The sequence below is a fragment of the Octopus sinensis genome, linkage group LG19 (assembly GCF_006345805.1).
Source record: "Octopus sinensis linkage group LG19, ASM634580v1, whole genome shotgun sequence".
Classification (NCBI taxonomy): domain Eukaryota; kingdom Metazoa; phylum Mollusca; class Cephalopoda; order Octopoda; family Octopodidae; genus Octopus; species Octopus sinensis.
In genome coordinates, this window is record NC_043015.1 from 15,100,277 (window position 1) to 15,124,524 (window position 24,248).

The 24,248-nt window shown below is 35.9% G+C and overlaps 1 protein-coding gene across 1 annotated transcript in view; it reads right to left on the reverse strand.

Moving 5' to 3' along the window:
• LOC115221981 (tetraspanin-7) overlaps window positions 1-1,701 on the reverse strand; it is a 47,828-nt gene extending 46,127 nt beyond the window's left edge. The window contains exon 1 of the mRNA XM_029792081.2: window positions 1,471-1,701. Within this exon, the coding sequence (XP_029647941.1) occupies window positions 1,471-1,563 (93 nt within the window). The 5' untranslated portion in view covers window positions 1,564-1,701. The remainder of the gene's footprint in view (window positions 1-1,470) is intronic.
• Window positions 1,702-24,248: the final 22,547 nt, after the last annotated feature.

The following is a 24,248-nucleotide window of genomic DNA, read 5'->3' on the forward strand; positions in this document are numbered from 1 at the left end:
AGAGAGATGGGTAAAGGGAAAGAAACGGATAAAAGAACAGAGATAATGTTATTAAGGAGATGGGGGATAAAAGAATTGAAAAATATGGATAAGTTGAAGGAGAAGAGAGAAACTAGTGAAAGAGAAGACGTGGAAATAGAGGGACAACGAGAAATGAAATACAGGAGATGGAAAGAAATAGAAAGAGGGATGAAAGAGAAGGAACATGATAGAAAGCGGGGATGAATGAAAGAAGAGATGGGAGGAGAGACATGAAAGAATGAAAGAAGAAGAAATGCGGCGAAAGATGGATGAAAGAAGAGAAAAAATACGAAGAGCAAAAATGGGGAAGGAAAGAAAGAAAATGGAAGTTGTTCTGTATGGCGATGCAGGAAAATGAGAAACGAGGCGATTTAGATGGAGTGAAGCTGAGAGACTGTCACAGACGAGACTACAATGAGAAGAGACGTAACAGATGAGTAGAGAGTAAAGGAAGCTTCTAGTGACAATGATAATAATGAATGAGACAGAGAAAAAGAAACGGGTCAAGAGAGCTTGATACTGAACGAGAATAATTACCAGTGTATACATATATTGTACTTTGAAGTATTCTAAAGAGAAGGACACCAGATTAGTCTTCTAGGAGTATTTTTTAAAATAAACACATACATTATGCTTTATGCATTTTAGTACTTTGCCTTAAATTGTGCTACTTTCCCTCTTTTGAGAGGGAAACATGCGACAATGTGTGTGTACATGTATATATCTGAAAGAAAAATGTGTCTCCTTCAGCCGAATCATAATCGATCATAATGATTTAATAACATAATGTTGTCATATTTATCGGAAATGAAAGTGCAAGACAACAGGTGACTGAATAAACAAAACAAAAATTCGGCGCGAATGTCTGATTGACAGACACAAGTTTCAGAGAACTAAGTGTCATTTTTCCAGCAATATCATCCGACAATTATGTTAATGCTATTTATACGTTCGTTTACAAGAGAAAACCAGCCAGTATCGGCAAATAAGCGCAGTTGTGAAGGCTACGAATGTCAAACATGAATGAATATGAAACACACACACATTTGAATGAACATAGACACACCCTCATATACATAGACATGTAACTTCATTTTAAATAAATCTATATTTAATATCAATTTTCAAATAGAGTAAATTGGAAAGAAAATTAACCATTTATTCTGAAATAAAAGTTATTCTAATAAGTAATATTTGTTTTCCTAAACGAAGAACTATAGCACTATGTTATACTTCTGAAATTACGTCTCAGAATTGGTTTCAATCAAAGACAATCGAGCGAACCTATATTAGAATAAATTGATAGTTTATTAAACACTAGCAAACAAGCAGGGGTTTTTTTTAAGGTGCAACATCGATAGTAACAACAACGATGAAAAACTGATATTTAGTGATACAAACTGGTTGATACAACATAAGATTAAAGACGTCTGTATCATGGTTACTTACCCAAAACATGAAGTTGAAAACCATAAGTAACGTTTTCATACAAGTCACCACTGGAGCCGACACCATAGCTGACTGCATCCGATTTTTAGACATTGTGCAACAAACGAAATGGTAAACTGAAGATAAGTAAAAAGGAAGTCCGACCTACAAAACTACCAGCTGTCAAATTACGGACTGTAAAGCAAAGCAGTTTGCCTTCAATTAAAAAAAAAAAGAAAGACAAGCAGAAAAAAGACTGCAGAGAGTACGCATGCGCCAGGGCTTGAGGCAAGATGCTTGTTGCAGCTGCAATTACAGCATAAATTCCCAGTAGTTTTAAATGTAGATGCTAAGTTTTCCGGACAACTACTTAAGTAAAATAAGTCTGAATGGAAATAATCTTTAAAACAAGTTAACGTCTTCATATCACCACCACCACCATCATCATTTTTCTCGAGTCAACAGGGGAGACTTAATGTGATAACTCGATTTGCTTGAAATGGCAGCAATTCAAATCGTTATCTACTGTCTTTAAGAAAAGAAAGAACACATTAGATAATGTAGTCCAAGATGTCACTAAATTGACGGGATGGTCACAGTTGGGATATTGTTTGATCACAAGTCTGCTAAAATGGTGACGACCTAGAGTTACAACGCTCATCAATTCTCTAAATTTATTCTAATTACTTATGCGTTAAGGTTCATGAACTTCACAATAAAACATTTTTAGGTAACTTAGAAACAATATGGAAAGACATTCTGATTATTTTGTCGATTAAGTATTCAATTTCCACCTTTATTATTTTCCTTCCCTCATTTCTTGCTCCAGTGTTTCATTCTTCTCTCTCTCTCTCTCTCTGTTTGTCTGTCTGTCTGTCTGTGTCTCTCTGTTTGTCTGTCTCTTTCTCTCTCTCTCGCTTCCTGTTTTTCTGTCTTTCTCTCTCTCTCACACACACAATCTTGTTTTCTTCTTCTTCTTCGTTTTTTTCTTCTTCTTCGTTTTCTTCTTCTTCTTCTTCTTCTTCTTCTTCTTCTTCTTCTTCTTCTTCTTCTTCTTCTTCTTCTTCTTCTTCTTCTTCTTCTTCTCCTTCTACTTCTTCTTCCTCTGCTTTTCTCTCTCTCTATAAAAAATAACTCAGTAAATACATTTCTTTACATGAACATATTGGAAAGTAGAATTTTGATATTTCTACTGTGTATTCTACTATGGTAACATCTGCTATTGTTTTATTGATTACCAATTAACAGTGAAATACCACTTCAAGAAGTTGTTTACTTGCATATTCAGCCCATTGCCTACTTGGTAAATTAACACAAATATTTTCATTACTAACCACCATTCTCTCAATTTCATTTTATTTGCTTTGATTTTTTTCCTTGCTGAAAATTTTTTATCTTAAATATTTACAAGTCAAAGACAATAGGAAATACTTCTGAGAAACTTTAGCATGTTTCTGGAAATATAGTGTTAAAAACTGGTGACTTTCATACTGACTTAGTATTGTAAATGTCAGTAATTTGTTTTGTTATTAGTTGTTGTTGCTGTTTTACTCAGAATCAACCCTGATTGAATATAACCTATGTTGAAAGGCAATTGAGCTATGGCCAGCCTATCTTTGGTTCAGACATAATGTCTTTTACTTGTTTCTGTCATTAGACTGCAGCTGTGCTGTAGTACCACCTTCATGAATTTGTAGTCAAGTGAATCAACTCCAGTACTTATTTTTTCTTAAGCCTGATACTTATTCTGTTGGTCTCTTTAGCTGAACTGCCAAGTTACATGGATGTAAACACACTAGCACCAGTTGTCCACACACACACACACACACACACACACACACACACACACACACACATACATATAATGAGCTTCTTCCATTTTTCATCTATCAAATCCACTCACATGGCTTTGGTTGGACCAAAGCTATAGTAGAAAACACTTGCCCAAGGTGCCATGCAGTGGGACTGAACCCAGAACCATGTTGTTAGGCAGCAAGCTTCTTACCACATAGCCATGCCTGTGCCTGTATAGAAATAGTTAACCAATGTATACTTTTCTTTCTCAAGACAAATTTGTCAAGTGGTATGCATAGCATACCGCACTATTTAGCCCCACTAACCTGAGTTCACACTATTGCAAGAATTCTGAAAGACCCCTGGCCTGAAAATAAATGATTCCTTATACCTTATACCTTTTGTAGTACCACTGTTATCAGAAGGTACAAGTGGAGAAGGGACTCCACCAGATAGGATGGGTTCACAGCTTGTGAATAAAACCTTGAGCGATGCACCAGCTGGCTTATAATCTTGAATCCTTCTTTCCAGGCTTGTGTCTGATACCCCCCTGAGGAAAGGAATTCAAGAGACCTACCTGTGACTACTGGCTTCCAGGGATTGATGTAGCAATTGCAGACTCTCTTGAGTTGTCTTCATTCTGCCTTCTCTCTTGGAAAGCTACATGAAAATGAAAATTGAGCAAATTAAGAAACAAATCTACTGGACAATTCCCACATGAATCTCAGTCTAACGTAGACACCCCACCACCACCAATAATCTACTACTAACCTTTTATTCCCTTCTGAGCGACTTAGTTTCATCCTCCACCTCTAACACATCACTGCTGCCCAGGCTATACCCCTTATTCCAACTTCGCACTGGAAAGCGATATCTACAGATATACATACATACATTCATATCAATATCTATAAATCTGAAATGCGAAAAGTTTGTTTGTCTGGTTTTGGCATTGGAACGGGTTAAAGGCCACTAGATCCCGTCAGATTGACTCCAAAATTTACAAGGACATGTAAAATGAGGTGAGGATGTGAGTGGGCTAGGTTAGAAATCCTTATCTTAAAAGATGTCATTACTAGGGCAAAAAACGCACACTTTGACAAGTCTCTTCTCATTCTCTTATCTGCATGTCTTCCTCCGTCTCTCTCTGTTTCCTCCCTTCCCATCACTTTCTCTGTATAACGACGTTTGACAGATACTACTATCTCCCCACCCGTCCCCGGTGCATTTGCCAGTGCTGTCCCTCTTTTCCCCACCGCCTCCCTCTCTTTCTCTCTCTCTCTACGTCTGTCTGTCTACATTCATAGAGAGTTTTATTATCACCACCACAACCACCACACAATCATGAGAACAAATATTATGAATCAGATATTTATTGGGTTAATTTATATATATGTGTGTGTGTGTTCTATATATAAATATGTATATATAATGTATATATACAAAGTGTATATATCTGTATTTATATATATATATATTATATATATATATATATATATGTATGTATATATATATATATATATATATATATATATATAATTTGTATACATTTGTATATATAATACATACACACACACACTCATATATATATATGTGTGCATTATGTGGTTGGTTGAGCTGAAAATATGCACACCTATGTCAAAAGTGCTGGCGAGTTTGCATGGCAACTATTTTTTCCCTCAAATGAAAGGCATGACCTCTAGGACAAAATTCCTCATCTTATAAAATGTGGCCCGAGTAAACCCGAATGAAATCGGGTTATATTAACCAAAATGTGAAAAGGGGCCTAAATGGGGCTGAGTGGGTGTTTAGGAATTCTCTGTTACATGAAGCTAAAAAATTTGCGCTAGCCTTTTAATCGTCAATGTGTTGCCGTCCATGATGAAGAAGTTTTGAATGCTTGCCATGGTGAGTCTACTGTCGTGAGAAAGAATCACTTCAAAACTTGGTGTTTAGGAATTTTCTTTTACATCAAGTTCAAAATTTTACGCCAGCCGTTAAACTGTCAATACGTTGCTGTCCGTCGTTAAGAAATGCCAGCCATGGTGACTCTACTATCCTAAGATTCTATCCCTTCAAACTTTGGTTTCCAATATTATTTTATTTTTATTCAGCTTGCAAGTTCGTCTGTCCCTTTTAAATGTTAGTGTTTTGCTGTCTGCCTTGAAGCAGACCTTTCCGTTGTCACTGCCTGATATTTATGATTGATTGATTTTGATTTTGATTTTTCCAGTTTCAGCTAATGAGCTGTGGCCATGCTGGGGCACCGCCATTTCTTTCTAAAAATTTTATTTCTCAACTTACTCAAGATCTTTTGTTGTTTATAAATGGGAGAGAGATAGATAGAGAAAGATAGAGAGTAAGAGAAAGCGAGGAAGAGTCCGAGAGAAAGGAAGAGTAAGAGAGTGGGAAAGTGGGAGAGAAAGGAGAGAGAAACAAAGAGGGAGAATGTGGTGATAAAAAGCAGGAAGGAAGCAACAGAAAGTAACAACCACACTCTTACCTGCGCATAGAGCGGGTCACCTTAAGCTACTTTCCAATATTCTGGAAAATTGTCTGGCCATGAGGAAATATTTCCTTGCTGGGAAGCAGGTGAGTGTTGGTGACAGCAAGGGCATCTGATTGTAGATAATCTGCCCTCAGTAAACTCCCTCCAACCCATGCAAGTAGGAAAAACTGGACATTACAATGTATGTGTATTATCTTTTCTGTCTATCAATGAAAAAGAAAATGATGCTTTGTAAATAATGTCCTTTAAGATATTTGTTCTGTATTAAGTTACAAACTTCCTTTGTCACTGTCACCATTAGAAAAGTAATGAGTCATTGATTTATTGGAAACCTCTAACCAAGACAATTGTTTACAAATTGCAATATATAAGGAAATAGAATATTTATGTCTTTGTGATATATAATGTTATTGTCTTGTCTAGGGTTACATCATACAACACAGCTTGTACAGTTTTTGTCCACGTTGTTAACTCTATACCTCTGTGCAGGTATAAACTCCTTAAAGTTCCTCATTCATGTGTTGTCGTCCAAATATATACAATTTCTCTGAACTGGGATCTTGAAAACACCTTGAATTGGAGTATAATGTTATTGTCTTGGAGTTGTTAAATGAATCTTAGTCGCTATAATTATAGAGAAGACATGCAAATCATATTCCTACTTGTGATGAACAATGCACTATTGAATCATATCATCAATCCCTTTTATTGTTTTTACTGGTTTTCACCTATGTACTTTGATTATGCAGGAGCACCACTTTCAAGGGTTTTAGTCTGCTTCACCTGGTACTCATTTTATCAACCTTAGAAGAGTACAAAAGACAAAGTCAATTGAGTTAAAGAGAAAGCAACTGTGATAGAATTTTCAAGCTTCTAGAAGTTTTGATTTATCTTGTAGCATTGTATGGATGAAGGATAGGCTCTAAAGCCAGCAGACACTAAGTGACTTAGTGTTTGAGATGATATGCTACAAGGGAGTGCTGCAGATTAGTTGAATGGATGGCCGGATCCTAGAAGAAATGGGAGGAGAAGAAAAAACTTGTAGCAACAGTCAGACAGTAAAAATTGCTATATTTGGCTCAGAACCTCTGGGCCCATATTCTCGGGCTGAATGGATGAAAAACAGACTTATGAGTAACAAAGACGTAAATGAAACAATTACATCAAGATGACTGGGAGGACCCTAGTGAAGTGTACAGGTGAAGCACATGACTGCAATGTGTAGCAAGGAGTGGTGGTGGTTGAAGTACCTGACCCCTTAGCCATTGAAATATGCATACTCATCATCATTCTCATTTAGCACAATTCTTTTTTTGTCACTAAGTGTTAGCCATGTACATATAATCACATATTCTATAAATAATTCCCCATCTACCAAATTTAATTTACCATTCATCAACTGTAAGGAATGGTACAAGACAGTTATTGGCACTGGCTTTTAAGACAGTTGTCACAGTGGCAGTTAGTGTTTTGCTGGCTGCCTTGAAGCAGGCCTTTCGGTTGTCACTGCCTGATATTTATGATTGATCTTTCAAACTATTTTCTTTCTCAACTTACTCAAGATCTTTTGCTGTTTATAAATGGGATAGAGATAGATAGAGAAAGATAGAGAGTAAGAGAAAGCGAGGGAGAGTCCGAGAGAAAGGAAAAGTAAGAGAGTGGGAAAGTGGGAGAGAAAGGAGAGAGAAACAAAGAGGGAGAATGTAGTGATAAAAAGCAGAAAGGAAGCAACAGAAAGTAACAACCACACTCTTACCTGCGCATAGAGTGGGTCACCTTAAGCTAGTATATATATATATATGTATATTTGTGTGTATATATATATATATTATATATATATATAGAGAGAGAGAGAGAGAGAGAGAGAGAGAGGGAGTAAATCCCCTCGAAAAAACGAAGAACAAATACAAAAAACAACAACGTGAGGACGTAGTACATGTAAAGTATTAGCTGATGCTCAGGGAAGGAAAGAAAGGTGTCTTCAGAAGAGAGGAAAGTCCAAAAGTAAAGAAAGACAGAGGAAAAAAAATCACCAATGATTCACATGTGGTTACATTTTTACATATATGTATATGTATACACACACATACACACACACACACATACACACACACACACATATATGTGTGTATATATATATATGAGGTGGTGTCAAGGTTCCTAGACTAATTATGCTTAATAAAAAATAAGTTATTTAGCTAAGTTTTAACATCATCACCTTCGAAATAGCCACCTTGTACAGAAATACAGTGTCCCTGTCTCTTTTGGAATCCGGCCTAGAGTTGTTTCCCTTTTGCATGTTGAGGACCTTCTGTAATTCGCTCTTTATCTTGACAATGGTATTAAAACGGCGACCTTTGAGCTGCATCTTCATCTTGGGGAAGAGATGGAAGTCTGCAGGTGCTAATTCTGGTGAATAAGGTGGATGCAGAAGTGATACAGTGTTGTTTTTGTAAGAAAGAGAAGAGCTCAGTGATAGGGTGCATTGTCGTCATGAAAAATTCAGTCTGCACTCCACTGATTCAGTTGCTTTCAGTGAATCTCCTCCCTCAAACCCTTCAAAACATCATTGATTGTCCTCCAACAATCTTCATGCACAAGCTAATAAATTTTCTCCACGTTTCCAGGAGTGACACTCATGGCAGGTCTTCCAGATCGCTCATTGTCTTCCAGGGACATTCTTCCACTTCCGAAGTGCCCGTACCACTCGAAACAGTGCGTATGATCCATTACATAATCACTGTAAGCTTGACGAAGCATGCTCAGTACAAACTTCCCAAGTTTAATGCAAAACTTCACATTGGCTCTTTGTTTCCAACTTGCTGACCATGACAAAAAATCACAGACTGCAGCATCCATGTCATTACAAAAACACAAATTTCACAGCTTTCAAAGTAGACACAGTGATATCACTCTCCACACTATCTCTTGAAAGTCACTGCTAGCTCTTACTGTGCACACAACTGTGTGCTGCCATCTGTGGGTGCACTACAGAACTAGTCTGGGAATTTTTGATACCACCTCATACACACACACATATATAGGTAAAAACTTCATAATGTGCATTTAAGAGCTCCTATGTTGTTATTTGGCTACTACATGTTATGTTACAGTGGGGTATATTCCAGGGATGGATACATATGTAGAACTCCTCTTTGCATAAGATAATACTAGAATAATATAACACGAGGATGGAGGATATCTGGCTTTCATAGTAGATCACAGCATTTGTTTCAACACTGAACACCAGATTTGAGTCACTGAGTTTACATTTATATATCATTATATAAGATTATTCTTTAGAATTACTATATAATTAAATATTTTTCAGAAAGCTGTGTGTGGGTGTTTCCTCAGGAGGAATCCGATCAAGCACAGTCGGATTTTTTTGCATTTCCTCAGAAATACCACATCCATCATTCTCCACCAATCAGTTTATTAGATTCCAACAACTCATATTGTTATGGTGATACAACAAAAATAATTACAAATGTAATATTAAAACAATAATACCAACAACAATAACAATATCAGAATAAAGGTAGCCTAAATTGCACTTGCAATGATTATGATAATAACAAAACTAAAATGTATTTAAGTGATAGTGATAATGGAATAGAAATAAAAATAAAATAGCTAGAAAAGCACTCGGAGAGGGCAGACCTCTGCCAAGCAGCTCATTTCCACCCATATACATGCATGCTGAAAATCGCCCAATTTCCCAAACCAACGCTGGCAAAAACATAACCTCCTTGGCAGGGTTAAAAAAAAAATAACACAGCCATATGATTTTAAAAAAAGACCCTTTAAAAACAGGAATCATCTGAAGCAGTTATAATACATCATTGACAACAGCAAGCTAGTTTCACCATACAAATAAAAAGAAACAACAATTACCTAAAACTTAAGCAATACACACACTACATCATGGTTGGAAAAGTAACAGTCAGTTATGGTGACTTGTGGATGCCGATCCTGGTTCACGTAAATATGATCTAGCAGGCTTCCATAGTCGGTGTTGGATTTTGGGACTAGTTGGTTGAACCCAAACTGGTTCATACTTGTCAAGATCTCATGGCTAGGGGAATCAATGAGATCCACGTTGAAATCACCAAGGACGATGGTCAGATGATTCCTTGGTAAAGATAAAAGGGGTAGCTGTCTACTTACGAAACTAAACCTACCTACCTACTTTACATCCCTCTTTGGTCAGTATAGTATCAATCATCTCTCAAGAGTCCATAGATACGCGAGTAAAATTACTAATAGAGAAACAAAAATAAAACTTTGGAAACAGCAACACCACCATAGGTTACGTGGAAACGATGAACGTGTTTTCAAGGGATATAATCAAAGAACGTAACATTGTAATACTTCATGTAAAGTAAATATAACAAAGGAAAAATCCTCCAAGAATCAATAAAAATTCCCAGATCACTACCAAAATTCCATCATCTGTTCCTTGTGTCATTACTAACATTTCCTGCAAGTTTCATCAAATACCGTTCACAACTTTTTGAGTTATTTTGCACACAGATGGACAGACAAACAAACCAATGCCGATGAAAACATAACCTCTTTCTTTAGTGGAGGTAATAAAATAAACCTGAAGATGGCTTTTATCAAGTAGTAGATGAAGTATGTCAATGGGTTAAAATATAATAAATAAATAAATTTACAAGGAATTGTTTTAACTGCTATGCTATCTGTTTACAATCCTAACCATCTCTTTTGAATTATCTATTATAAGAATGAAAATAGAGGTAACCAGGTTACGAAAATGAAACTAGAAAATGCATCTTCAGAGACAAAAATGCATGTCCTCTGGAGAATTACTATTTAAGAAAGAATATTGTACATAAATGTAAAGTGGAAATAAGTGTGCATACATATGCATATGTAGGTGCAATGAACAACACCTTCACAAGCTGCTTTAGAAACCGCATTGCATCATTTTCTTATAGGTTCAAGAGTCATTTCACCTCACTCACAGACCTTGTGTGGAAACTTAAAAGGAAAGGGATAGGTTACACAACAGCATATTTGGTATTATGAAATGCAAAACCATATTATGTACAGTCAAGAGTGTGCAACTTATGCCTGGAGGAAACTCTAAAGAATTTTATGTAAGGACAAATTAATTAATAAACATTCTGAAGTTATACTTATTAAAAGTTCTTTGAAAAAAATAATATAAGGAATTCCAGATGACATTGATTAAAATGATATAACAGTAACTAGAGCGTCAAAGTGGTATATTAATCAGGGATAGTCATATATTATCAAATATAAAGTATAGTTATGGAAAGTATAAATCTAGAATGCAGAAAAATCACGTAGCACACATAAGGACACAGATGATTCAATATCTTATAATATAAATATGTAATGTAAGTTAAACCTGATATATCTTGATAGCAGATCAAATTTATCATTTGAATGTGAAATGAAAAGATCACAAAAATAGGCAAATGCAAGATAGAATCATGTGACAACAATAATCCAAAGAAAAATTTAGGATTTTGCTAGAAAGTGCAGCTAAAATAAGATAGAATATTCTTTTGTAGTAGATTAAATAAATGCACACAATATAGAATCTAACATTGAAGGAAAGGAAGACTGGACATTGCTTAGTTGTTGTGAAGACATAAAGGTAAAATGTGAGTTAAGTGTATTTAAAAAGCAAAAGCAGTAAATAGATATATATATAAAATATGGGAAAGAAAATACGTCAGTAATCTAGTAAAGAAAGGCCAGTGGAGATTATAGAGGTCACTTGAAGACAAACAGTGGAGAGAGAATAAAGGTAATAAATAACTCAAAAGAAATGGCTAGGATCATAAAAAGATAGCACAGCATTAAAACAACCCCAGGTAAATTTATTTATTTATTTTATTTAACCCATTGACACACTTCACCACTTAGTAGCATTTTATTTTCTATTTTTATTTTATTTTCACTATCACTTTAAATACATTTGGTTTTGTTATTATTATGCCTTTAGTAGAAAGGATTATTATTATTATCACTATAAGTACAATTAAGGTCACCTTTATTCTGTTATTGTCATTGTTGTTGGTACTAGTATTGCAATGTTGCTTTCATTTTTGCTTTTGTATCACTACAACAATGTGTCACCCAGAGCTAATAAACTGATTAGTGGGGATTAACAGACATGCTTTACCTGAGAAAATGCATCAAAATCTGATAGTATTCAATCAAATTCCACATGAGGAAGCACCCACGCACAGCTGTTGCTGAAAAATATTTAATTATATAGTTATTCTAAAAAATAGTCTTATATAAAGATATATGATATATAAATGTAACTTACAGCTGGTGTCTGGTGTGGAAACAAATGTGATTTGCTATTAGAACCTGGTATTTTCCATCCTCATGTTATATTATTCCGATATATATATATTTAAGAAAATGAGAGGACAAACAGATAAACAATTATCTTGTGAACTTCTTACAGTTGTTTCTGCTATAAGATATTGTGAGTCATAGTTGAGTTCCTGAGTAGCACCTTATAGCTCCATCAGAGCTTCAAATATGAAGTGTTATTTATTTGAGAAAAACAATTACACTCATACTTGGTACTATGGATTAAAAATGGGAACATTGGTCCAATGAAGCTGATTGTCCATAGGTACCAACGCTAAGGTTAGGTTACATTAGGTGTGGCTAATATCAACAATTACATTACAAAAGACAGAGGAATAAATACAGTACTGTACTTTTAATCAATCACACTATCCAATTTAACAGTGTAAAGTACCTGTATGCTGTAAATATATACTATAATTCAACATTTTTAATTTAAAATCAAACTTACCAAGGATAGTGAAGAGGTGTTGTTGATATGCTTTGATTTTGTCTGCTGCTTCCAAAAGTCATTAAAGTGAGGTTCGTAGTACTGAGGTATGAGTGTATATTTATGCATATATACAAGAAAGCATTGCCAATGAGAAAACATGTATGTAGGTAATGAAATTTGGAAGCTCCTCCCATAATTAGAATAAGATTAATGTTAAAGTACATATAAGGATAGGTATAGTCAGATGTTGGGAAACAGAAACTAAATCTATCAGAAAAATATATGTATATGTATACATACAAAAAAGATATACCAATAGAGACACACATACATCAGCATGCATGTATATACACATGGACATGGATGCAAACAGACATATACAGTCTACTGGCTGCGATTTTTGCTTTTGTTAATATGTTGTCTACTCCTTTATTGATCTTCAAAATAGACAAAATATCAACACCCAGATAACTGAACTGGTGGAGACTCTTCAATTCTGTCTCACTGATGGGGATGTAAGGTGGGTGTAATCTTCCTGGGGTAGGGAAATAACAACTTCTGCCCTATCCCTGGCAAACATTAACACACCAAATATGCTTGATCTGTTCCTCACCTCTAAACTCAACCTTTATCCAACCATCACCATCTCTGTACCCAGCAGATCATTCTGTCACCACCTGAGATAACATGCTAAGTCAGTACACTTGCTGGAACCCTACCAGTTCTAAACTGATAATTCTGACACAAATACATTTCACCTCTGACCTATTTGAGGCAATAAGCAATGACTGACATCCTTCTTGACATGGCTACTTACTTCCCACATTCAAGCACAAAACCCTAAAGTGGCTTATAGATAAGGAACAATGTCTAAAAAAAAAAGCCTCACAACATCACACCTGAAACTAATAAAAAAATTTGTGCCCCTTTACACTTGCATTCAGGTTGACTGCTTTCTTACTCTTCTTGCTATGCTACTGTTTCCACAATCCCCTTCATCATCAGCTTCAATCTTTCATTTTCTTTAGTAAAATAAATTTTATGGAGTCCTATCTATTGGAGATTTTTATGTGTCACTTCCCAATGGACTCCTACCATTGAGAATGTAAGTAAAAAAACAAAAAGCAGAAAAATATTGTTACACTTGACTTCAACAAAGCCTCTCTTTGACTCTGAAAGGATGAAAGGCAAAGATGACCTCAGAGGAATTTGAACTCAGAACACAAAACACAAAATGTTGCTAAACATTTTGCCCAACGTGCTAATGACAAAGAAAAAAAAAATTGTTCAGTAACATTTTGTCTTTACATTCTAAATTCAAATTCTGCTGAAGTCAACTTTGCCTTGATAAAAGTAATAAAGTTCAATTGTTAGTTTGCTATGAGGAGGGAAAAATCCAACAACTTGGTCACAGATCCTTTGGAGGAATGTGTATGTTGCCATCAACACCAGTTGGGAAAGTAAAAGAGATAAGAAAGTCTGATATGGCAAGAGAGAACTGTAGGGGAAAAGACAGTGTGAGTGGGGTGAGAAAATGGTGTGAGGAAGTAAAATGAAGAGGAAAGGTGATGAAAGTTAGCAGCAAGAAGCTAATCAGTTGAAAAGGGAGGGGATGGGACAATGAGGTCAAGAAAATTATTAGATTTTAGGAGAGATGAAAGGGGATGAAATAATGGTTTCATTATTGGCAGAAGGTCTGCAATTTTAGGGAAGGGAGTAAGTTGATTCCACCAATTCCAGTGCTTAACAGTTATCTTGTTTTATCAACCATGAAATGATGAAAAATAAAGTAGACCTAATCAAAATTTGAGCTGAGAATGTAAAGAGACAGAAGAAATGCCTCTAAGCATTTTCGTGCTAATGATTATACTAGTTCACTGCCTTAAAGAGTGAAATAAGTAAAGACAAATGGTGTTCATGGATTTGTAGCCAAGGTGACGGGTAATATACATAAACAAATGCACACATATGTAAGAAACCATTTCTTGGATTGTTAACCAAGAATTGAAACCTTAGCCTAGATTTTCCTACAAGATTCCTCATGTTGGGGTCACCAAATGTAACAAGTTATGTTACCATTAAATTACTCAAATTCTGTAAGACAAAGTAATAATATTGCATACAGTTTTTTATTTGCATCAAGGGCCAGTATACAAGGCTATAATAGTAGTCTGCAGTTTAGAGGTATAAGCAAAAGAAAAAAAATGAACCTTATGCACCCTTAGATGTGTCAGTTAAACAAAAAGCTGCTTCCTAGAAAGTGAAAGACATACAACATGTAGAAGTAAAAAATACTGACTGTCGATGTTGTCTAAGGGTTCCTAGTTATACCTATTGGACAGGCTTAACATATGTCTGAGAATCAAGGAAAGTATATGTCTTATCTATGATAACCTCTAAATGACTGAAAATTCTAACTCAAACAAAGGAACCAAGATAAGTTTGACAGATGTCCTCATACATTTCCAAGTACTAATGCCAAAAACAAAGGAAAGGATCAATTGCAGCATGGAAGGTGTTTATAAGCCATTTAAAAATGCATAAAAACCATTAGGCTCACATCAACTTTTAGATTTAATTTGCCAAAATATTTTCATCGCTTTGAGACCGTGACCTGTTCACTGAACAGGTCGTGGCTCAAAGCAATGAAAATATTTTGGCAAATTAAATTTAATGGCTTTTGTTAAACCGTTAAATGGCTTATAAGCACCTTCCATGCTGCAATTGTTTTTGTTTCAGTACAAGATCTCAGATCAAGTAACTTGCTATGCAAGTACATCTCCGTAAAAAGGAAAAGATCTTGTGGGAAAATTTAGACTAGAGTTTCAATTCTTGATTAACAGTTCAAAAAACGATTTCTTACTCCTATATCCTCATTGTCATCAAACAAGTTTTTGTTTTCTCTCTCCAACTAAATGGGAGATTTCAACAAATTGACAATTTTTTCACATACATTATAATGTCTAAGATCCTCAACTTATTTGTCTAAATCCATGCCTTTAGTGCACTTCAGTTATTTATCCTCATTTTATTTATTTATTAATTTCTTTTTAATTATGAAATACAAAATACAGCAAACCAATAGCATCTGTACATGGCCAGGTATTGCTTTGATAGAGGACTTTTAATCTATCCAGACTCTGCAAATATTGCTTTCAAATTTTGGCACAAGGCCAGCAAGTTTGAGAGATGGGAAGAGTCAATGATATCAACCCCAATGCTCGACTGGTACTTATTTTATTGATTCTGAAAGGATGAAAGGCAGAGTTAGCCTTGGCAGAATTTGAACTTAGAACATAATGACAGATGAAATGCCACTAAGCACTTTGCTTGGCATGCTAACAATTCTGCCAGCTCACCCACCTTAGACTCAGCAATTACTGGTTTCAAATTTTGCCAGAAGATCAGTAATTTTGGGGGATGGGGTAAGTCATTTACATCGACCTCATTGTTCAACTAGCACTTATTTTATCGACCCTGAAAGGCTGAAAGGCAAAGTTGACCTCAGCAGAATTTAAACTCAGAAAATAAGGATGGACAGAATGCTGCTAAGCATTTAACCCGGCCTGCTAATGATTCTGCCAGTTCACTGCCTTAGACTGATCTAATATTAGTCACAGACTGGCCAATATCACACGAATCTCTGTTGTTTACATCATTCATGTGACCAAAGCTGCATGAGTCATGGAAATGGCAATCCTTGCCAGTATATGCACATGAAGCAATGCAACAGTCAGTCAACAACTTCAAGATCACCTTGGTCTCATCACCACTGTTGCTACCACCATTATATTCTTAAATCTGATTTGGGTTTTACAGGTTTGTTGCACTTCCTTGTCATCTCACACAAAATACAAGGAACATACCTAATCTCTGTCATTGTTTATATATTTCTTTTGTATAGTTTTTGCTGCTTGATGTCTTTTCATTCCTAACTTCATCATAGCATGGACCAGGTGCTACTGGTTATGGCGGTGCTTGTAAATACTAAAGAGACCCCTCTACTTTGTATGAAATGATTCAGAGTTCCTGCTCTCCTAGACAAGTTGCCTTAAATGCAGCTTGGAGATTCCTCATTGTCTCTCAACTTCATAATTCAAATCATTGTGTAGTTTTCATTCGTGTAGCCCCAGTTACAAATTCATTGCAATTATGCATACATTATATTACATGAAAAAATGCAAGCATGAAAAGTAATATTCTTAAGATTATAAACCTGGAAAAGTATAGGACAAGTTATTATTACACCTGGAAAAGTATAAGACAAGCTATTACTTCTAGTAAAGTAAAGAACAAGAAACATTTTACTTAAAATATTGCAGCAAAGAATGCCAGTTCTTCTAATTTATCACTCTTTACAGTTTTTATCTTTTAAATTTGCTGTACAAAACTGTTCAGTTAATTTCTAAGTTTGTATAATTAGTCACTTTTTTTCTGTATTTAAGGTAATATATTAGTCAAATTCTACTCAAAATAAATATAGTGTTATTTGTAAACTATAATAAAGTAAGTTTTAATATTCAATTTTTAATTTTAGCTGCAATATTTTAAGTAAAAAGTTTCTTATTCTTTACTTTACTAGAAGTAATAGCTTGTTCTATATTTTTATAGGTGTAATAACTTGTCCTGTACTTTTCCAGGTTTATAATCTTAAGAATATTACTTTTCATGCTTGCATTTTCCCATGTAATCCATGATTTTTCCAGGCATTGCTGTTATCAGATAATTAATAATATGTCAATAAATAATTTAAGATTTTACCTTATAAAATACTGAAAAATAATATTTCAATTTTTCCATGTAAGTGATGATAATATTTCAATTTTTTCATGTTTAATTTAAATATATGTTGTGATTGAATTATTTGATATTACCCATCCACACCAAATTAATGGCAGGGATTTTTACCATGTTCATTGCACCATGGCTCACCAAAAGTTACAAACAACAAGACCCCAAAACCATCAGTTACCAGGCTCACCTTAAGTAACCTAATTTTGCAAGATTAGGAGGTCACAGGAATCCATTCAATGAAAAAAAAATTTTCCAAAGATTCCAGGTTTGGGTGGGGGTGGGGGGATTCACCCCACCTCATTTTTTCCAAACCAAAATAAGGGATTTGCAGCATATCAGGAGATCAGGGTACTTGATTCCACACAAAAAAAAAAAAATCAAATTTGGTGGGTGGGTGGGGGTTCCTAGTAAAAATCGTGTGGGTGTTAGTATAGAAATTTACCACAATGTTGTTATTTAAACCCAAATCAACCCTGATACTGCAAACCAATCATCAAAGACATTCCAACCTTCAGCAAACCGTCTTTTTAGGGCTAATCTAGGACATTACATACAATGGGCATGTGATTTAGGATTCTGAATTCCTCATGCATTTTTCTATCATTTAAGCCTAAGGAAAGTATACTTTTAATTTATAATTAAAAAATTTATGCTAATTGAAGATGAATATCTGCCTTACTGTCCCACTTGAGGTCGCAGATATTTTGATGTAACTTTTTTTCTCCTGAACCAAATATCAAACAATTTATGCCAAAGTGTAGCTGAGGAGATGTCCTCTTTAAAACTATTAACAGTTGCAATTTGGTTGAGAACTGAACTAGTGGTGAAGCTTGGAATCCGCTGCAATTGATGAAATGGTGGACTTCAGAATATATTCAACCACTACCGTGGTTGAATGATATATATATATATATATACTGTGGTTGAATGATATATATATATATCTTTTATCATTTATTTGTTTTAGTTGTTAGACTAATTCTAATTGAACTGATCAGCCTCAGAACCTATTTTTATCTTTTAAGCCTTGTACTTATTCTATTAGTATCTTATGGGGATGTAAACTGGTTGTCAAGCAATGAAGAGAGAAAGACACACAGACACACACACACATCATCATCATCATTTCACACCTGCTTTCCATGCTGGCATGGGTTGGATGGTTTGACTCAGAACTGGCAAGCCAGGAGGCTGCACCAGGCTCCAATCTGATTTGACAAGGTTTCTACAGCTAGATACCCTTCCTAATGCCAACCACTCCAGGTGTGTATGGGTGCTTCAATGTTCCGATGGCATGGGAGCCAGCCAGGTGGCACTGGCATCTGCCACTCGCAAATGGTGCTTTTTTCATGCCCCCAGCACGGGTGCCAGTCAGGCAGGACAGGCATCAGTCATGCTTGAATGGTGTAATTTACATGTCACTGGCACGGGTGCCAGCCAGGTGGCACACGCATCAGCCATGCTTGAATGGTACTTTCTACATGCCATTGGCACAGGTGCCAGTCAGGTGGCACTGGCATCGGCCATGCTCAAATGGTGCTTTTTACATGCCACCTGCACAGGTGCCAGTGCTGCTGGACTGGCATCGACCATGCTCAAATGGTGCATTTTACATGCCACCAGTATGGGTGTCAGTCAGGCAGCACTGGCATTGGCCATGATCACATTCTTGCTTGGCTTGCCGAGTCTTCTCAAGCACAGCATATCACGAAACATCTTGCTCACTTGTCATTGCCTCTGTGAGGCCCAACGTTCGAAAGTCGTGTTTCATCACCTCATCTCATATCTTCCTGGGTCTACCTCTTCCACAGGTTCCCTCCACTGTTAGGGTGTGACACTTCTTTAGACAGCCGTCCTCATCCATATGCATCACATAACCATAACTTTGCAGTTATCTCTCTTGCACACCACAACTGATGTCTCTTATGTCCAACTTTTCTCTCAGGGCACTTACATTCTGTTGTGTATGCACACTGATATTTAACATCCAATGGAGCATACAAGCTTCATTTCTTTCAAGTTTATGCATGTCCTCAGTAGTCACAGCCCATACTTCACTGCTGTATAGCATGGGTGTATGCACACAAGCATCATGCAGTCTATATTTCACTCTGAGCAAGAGGCCCTTTGTTACCAGCAGAGGTAAGATCCCTCTGAACTTTGCCCAGGCTATTCTTATTTTAGAGCCATGCTCTCAGAGAAGCCACTCTCTGCTACTGACTTGGTTGCCTAGGTAACGGAAGCTATCAACTACTTCTAGTTTTTCCCTCTGGCATGTGATAGAATGTTTTGTATACATCTTTGGTGTTTATTGCACCTGTGCATCTGCCACACACAAAAGCTATTTTCCCAGTTAAATTTCCTTTGATATTGCTACATCTCTTATGTGTCCATAGCTTACACCGAGTACATCTTATGGAGTTCCTACCTACACCTTTTCTACAGATAAAGCAGGGTTATATACCTGAAATGATTTGTGATTTGTCTGCCTTCCTACTTACTAAGACTTTAGTTTTGTTAGGTTAAGTCTAAGGCCCTTCAATTCTAGACCTTGCTTCCATACCTGAAACTTCTCTAGTTCTTGTAGTGACTCAGCTATTAGAGCAAGGTCATCAGCATAGAAGAGCTCCCAGGGGCAGCCTGTCTTCAATTCCTTTGTAATTGCCTGGAGGACTATGATGAACAAGAGGGGACTGAAGACTAATCCTTGGTAAACTCCTACTTCTACTTGGAATTTTTTGCTACACTTGTTACCAACCCTCACCCTACTGACTGCATCCCTGTACATGGTTTGTACAACTCACCAACCACTCATCTATCCCTCATTTCCACATTGACCACTAGATAAAAGATCAAGGGGACCCTGTCAAAGGCTTTCTCCAAGTCAACACAAAAGCCAAGTACAGAGGTTTATCTTTGGCTAGGAATTTCTCTTGCAGCTGTCTTACCAGAAATATAGCATCAGTGGTGCTTTTCCCTGGCACAAACCCAAACTGCATCTCATCTAAGCTAACTCTCTTCCAAATTAGTTGGGCTATGACCTCTCTGTGACTTTCATTACCTGATCCAACAGTTTGATTCCTCTGTAATTATTTCTAAGGCATCACCTTTACCTTTGTAGCAGTTGACTATGGTGCTGTTACACCAGTCATTGGGTATGACTCCTTCGTACATCACCAGGTTAACTATACAAGTGACTAGACTTTTCCCTAAACTGTCAGATATTTTAAGCATCTCAGCAGTGATTCCTGATGGGCCAGGAGCTTTCCCTGTCTTCATACTCTTAATTGCTTTATCTGCCAAGGTACTGTAAATTCGGATAACTGGTCCTTCTGTTGGGTTGACATTTGGCAGATTCTCTTACTCCCATTCATTCTCTTTGTTTAGTAATCTTTAATAGTGACATCTCCAAGTCTCTCACTTTGCAGCATCATTAAATGCAAGTGAGCTATCATCCATGTGGACACATCCTCTCCTATGACATCAGGATTTTCTCTCGCACGCTGTCATGCAATTCAAAATACTTCAAGTTTCTGGTCCTCATAGTACAGAACATTGGCAGATTTCTTCTTATCTGCTTCCCCTCTGGCTAAATAAATCTGTCTCCTAGTTTCCTTTCTGGTGATCTGATGCTACCACTCTTCCAGTCCTTCCATGCCTTTTACTTTTTCCTAAAGGCCCTGTCAACTACAATGTTCCACTACCATGTCACCTTAGGTCACTAGTGTACTTTGCACCAGCCACAGATCTGGTCAGTAGCCCAGGTTGTCTTCCACATTATGTGATGCTATATCCTCCTCTTTTTCATCAAAAGCTTCAAGTAATACATCTCTAAATCTCTGTCCATTCAGAGGATCCTTAAGCTTTCAAACCCTTCTTTTCCACACTGGTTGTTTGGGCAGCCATTTAGCCCTGATCATAAAGTTGCTAACTACTAAATAGATAGATAGATAGATAGATAGATAGATAGATAGATAGATAGATAGATAGATAGATAGATAGATAGATGGTTAGATATATAAATATATAGGTATACAAATACATATGTATGTATGTATGTATGTATGTATGTATGTATGTATGTATGTATGTATTTGTATATCTATATATTTATATATCTAACCATCTATCTATCTATCTATCTATCTATCTATCTATCTATCTATCTATATATATATTATATATATATATATATATATATATATATATATATATATATACACACACACACACTTTTGTATTTCTACATAAGTGATGATTTTATATTTGGGTATACACCTTGTAGTATGCTGCTTCAAGCCTGTTCACAGTATTCGGTTACCTGATATCAACAACAGTATGGAGGTATATGCCACTGGATTTACTTCAGGAATTCCTTTGTGTTTGAAAAGTTTATAAAAAAAGAGACAAAGAAAATATAATTCATGAGACTCTTTATTCAGAATCACTATGATCACTTTGACACATCATGCACCAGTACTTTACAGATGAGATGTTGAACAAACAATTACGCATTGTAGGTGCAAATGCATCTTCTCAGATGACTTTTCAAAAAGTACCTTGTTTTTTATTTGCTGTTCTGCTTATTTCTATAACAATGTATTTTGGTAAATGTAGTATTCTATTCATCTCCATCAGGAATTGAGATATATAATGAACAATTCTTATGCAAGCAATAAAATAAATTGTACAAGAATGAAAGAATAAGGAATCAAAAAATAATATAAATAAATCAAATGAAATGTAATACATTGTTAAATACATGTGATCAGAATCGAACAAAAAAAAATCAGACATTCATATTGACTTTCACATTTCATCAAAACATAATTTTGATAGTGATGTTAAAGTTAGACTGATATGTTCCTCCAGTTTGGATATATGAAGGATCAGCAAAATTATTATCGATAGGGTAATACCAATCCTTAAATCCAAAATTATATCATCACTGTGGTCTGACACTCAGTAGGTAATCAGGTGATTTAAGAAACTAGAGATAAATAAGAGAAGTAAGTTATACAGCTAGACTTAGCTATCTATTACTCCACTATTAATCCTATTCTTCTAAATAAGGCCTTAATTTTTGCTATGTGGAGTTCAGGTTTGTCTAGATCAGAGATAGAAATTATATTTAGACATAGAAGAAAGTATGGTAGGTTTTGATGGGAATCTTTTGAGTAGATCAGATAAAGTAGATTCCTTCTATGCAGCAATAAGATCTAGAGACTCTGCACAAGTCATGGCTTTATTCAGAGTATACAACCAATCCCAAATTGAACCCTGGTTTCCTAAAATGGGAGGTGGTCTATATAGGGATGATACTCTCTTCATAATAGATTGTGGGGATGAGATGAACCAGAAGGAAGGGGCTGTGAAAAATTTATATAACCATCCAACATTCTGACTACTTTATTATTCTCAATATATATAACAGGTTTCTTTCAGTTTCCTTCTACTAAATCCACTCACAAGGCTTTGGTCAACCCAAGGTTATAGTAGAAGACATTTGTGTGTCACATAGAGGGACTGAACCCAGAACCATGTGGTTAGGAAACAAGCTTCTTACCACACAGTCTCTCCTGTGCCTCACAGAATTGTTAGCACATTGGACAAAATGGCATTTCTTCCAACTCTCTATATTCTAAGTTCAAATCCTGCTGAGGTTATCTTTGCCTTTTATTGTTTTTGGCTTGATAAAGTATCTGTCATGTACTGAAGTTGATGTAATTGACTTGTCACTTTCTTTCAAAATTGAACCTTGAACCTTGCAATGGATTAGTGTCCCATTCAGGGAAATGTTAGCTACTTACATTCTTTTCTACTCAAGGCACAAGGCCTGAAATTTTGGGCAAGGGAGCCAGTCAATTAGATCAACCCCAGTATGCAACTGGTACTTAAATTTCCGACCCTGAAAGAATGAAAGGCAAAGTCGACTTCAGCGAAATTCGAGCTCAGAAAGTAAAGACATGAAATACCGCTAAGCATTTTGCCAAGATTACTAACATTTCTGCCAGCTCACTGCCATAGCTAGTTACTTATATTGCCATAGAAACAAGGTACCAACCTCATGAGTCCTTGGGCTCAAGATGTATATATGTAATGATTAAATTTTGTTGACGTAATGCTGTGAAGAAATGATTAAGGAACAATATTTGATTGGTTATTAAAATGGTCACTTGTTAAGTTGATTATAATATTAGTCATTACAATATATAAGAACTATACAACTGTTGCAAGTTGCTTGTGTACACAAGTTGTTTGTTGCAGTGAAATAAATTCTGGTTTCATGGTTCATTCTGTGTAGGAGATAGCTTCTTCCCTGAGCTGCTAGAGAGATGGAAAAAGTAATAATGCCTTTATAATTAGAGAGAGCAATAAGTTTAATCTCATGAATTATTCTTTAACTAGAATCTAGTCAAATGCTCTTGGTTGACACCAGAGTTACCAGAAGAGAAAGATAGCTGTTTGCTAGTGTTTTTATAATATTTCTAATTATAGTAAGTCAACTGAGAAGAATTGAATTTCTCCACTATATCTGTTCTGACCCTTCTGTGACTGGAGAAGGTAAGAGAGGTCAACTCAATCTCATTAATTTGTGAGTGCAAAAAGGCACACATACACTCACCACTCTCTCTCACACATACACACCCTCTCTCATACATGCACATATACAGCACACATGCATGCACACACACGTGCACACACATGCACACATGCATGCACACACACTCTCTCCCTCTCTCTCTCACACACACACACAGATACTTAATTTTGCATAGACTGTATATCATTTCATGTTTTAGATGCTTGTTTCATTTTATGTTATATATAGTTTGAGTTTGCATTATTCATTCTTTTGATTTTTATCCCTTTGTTGATTTA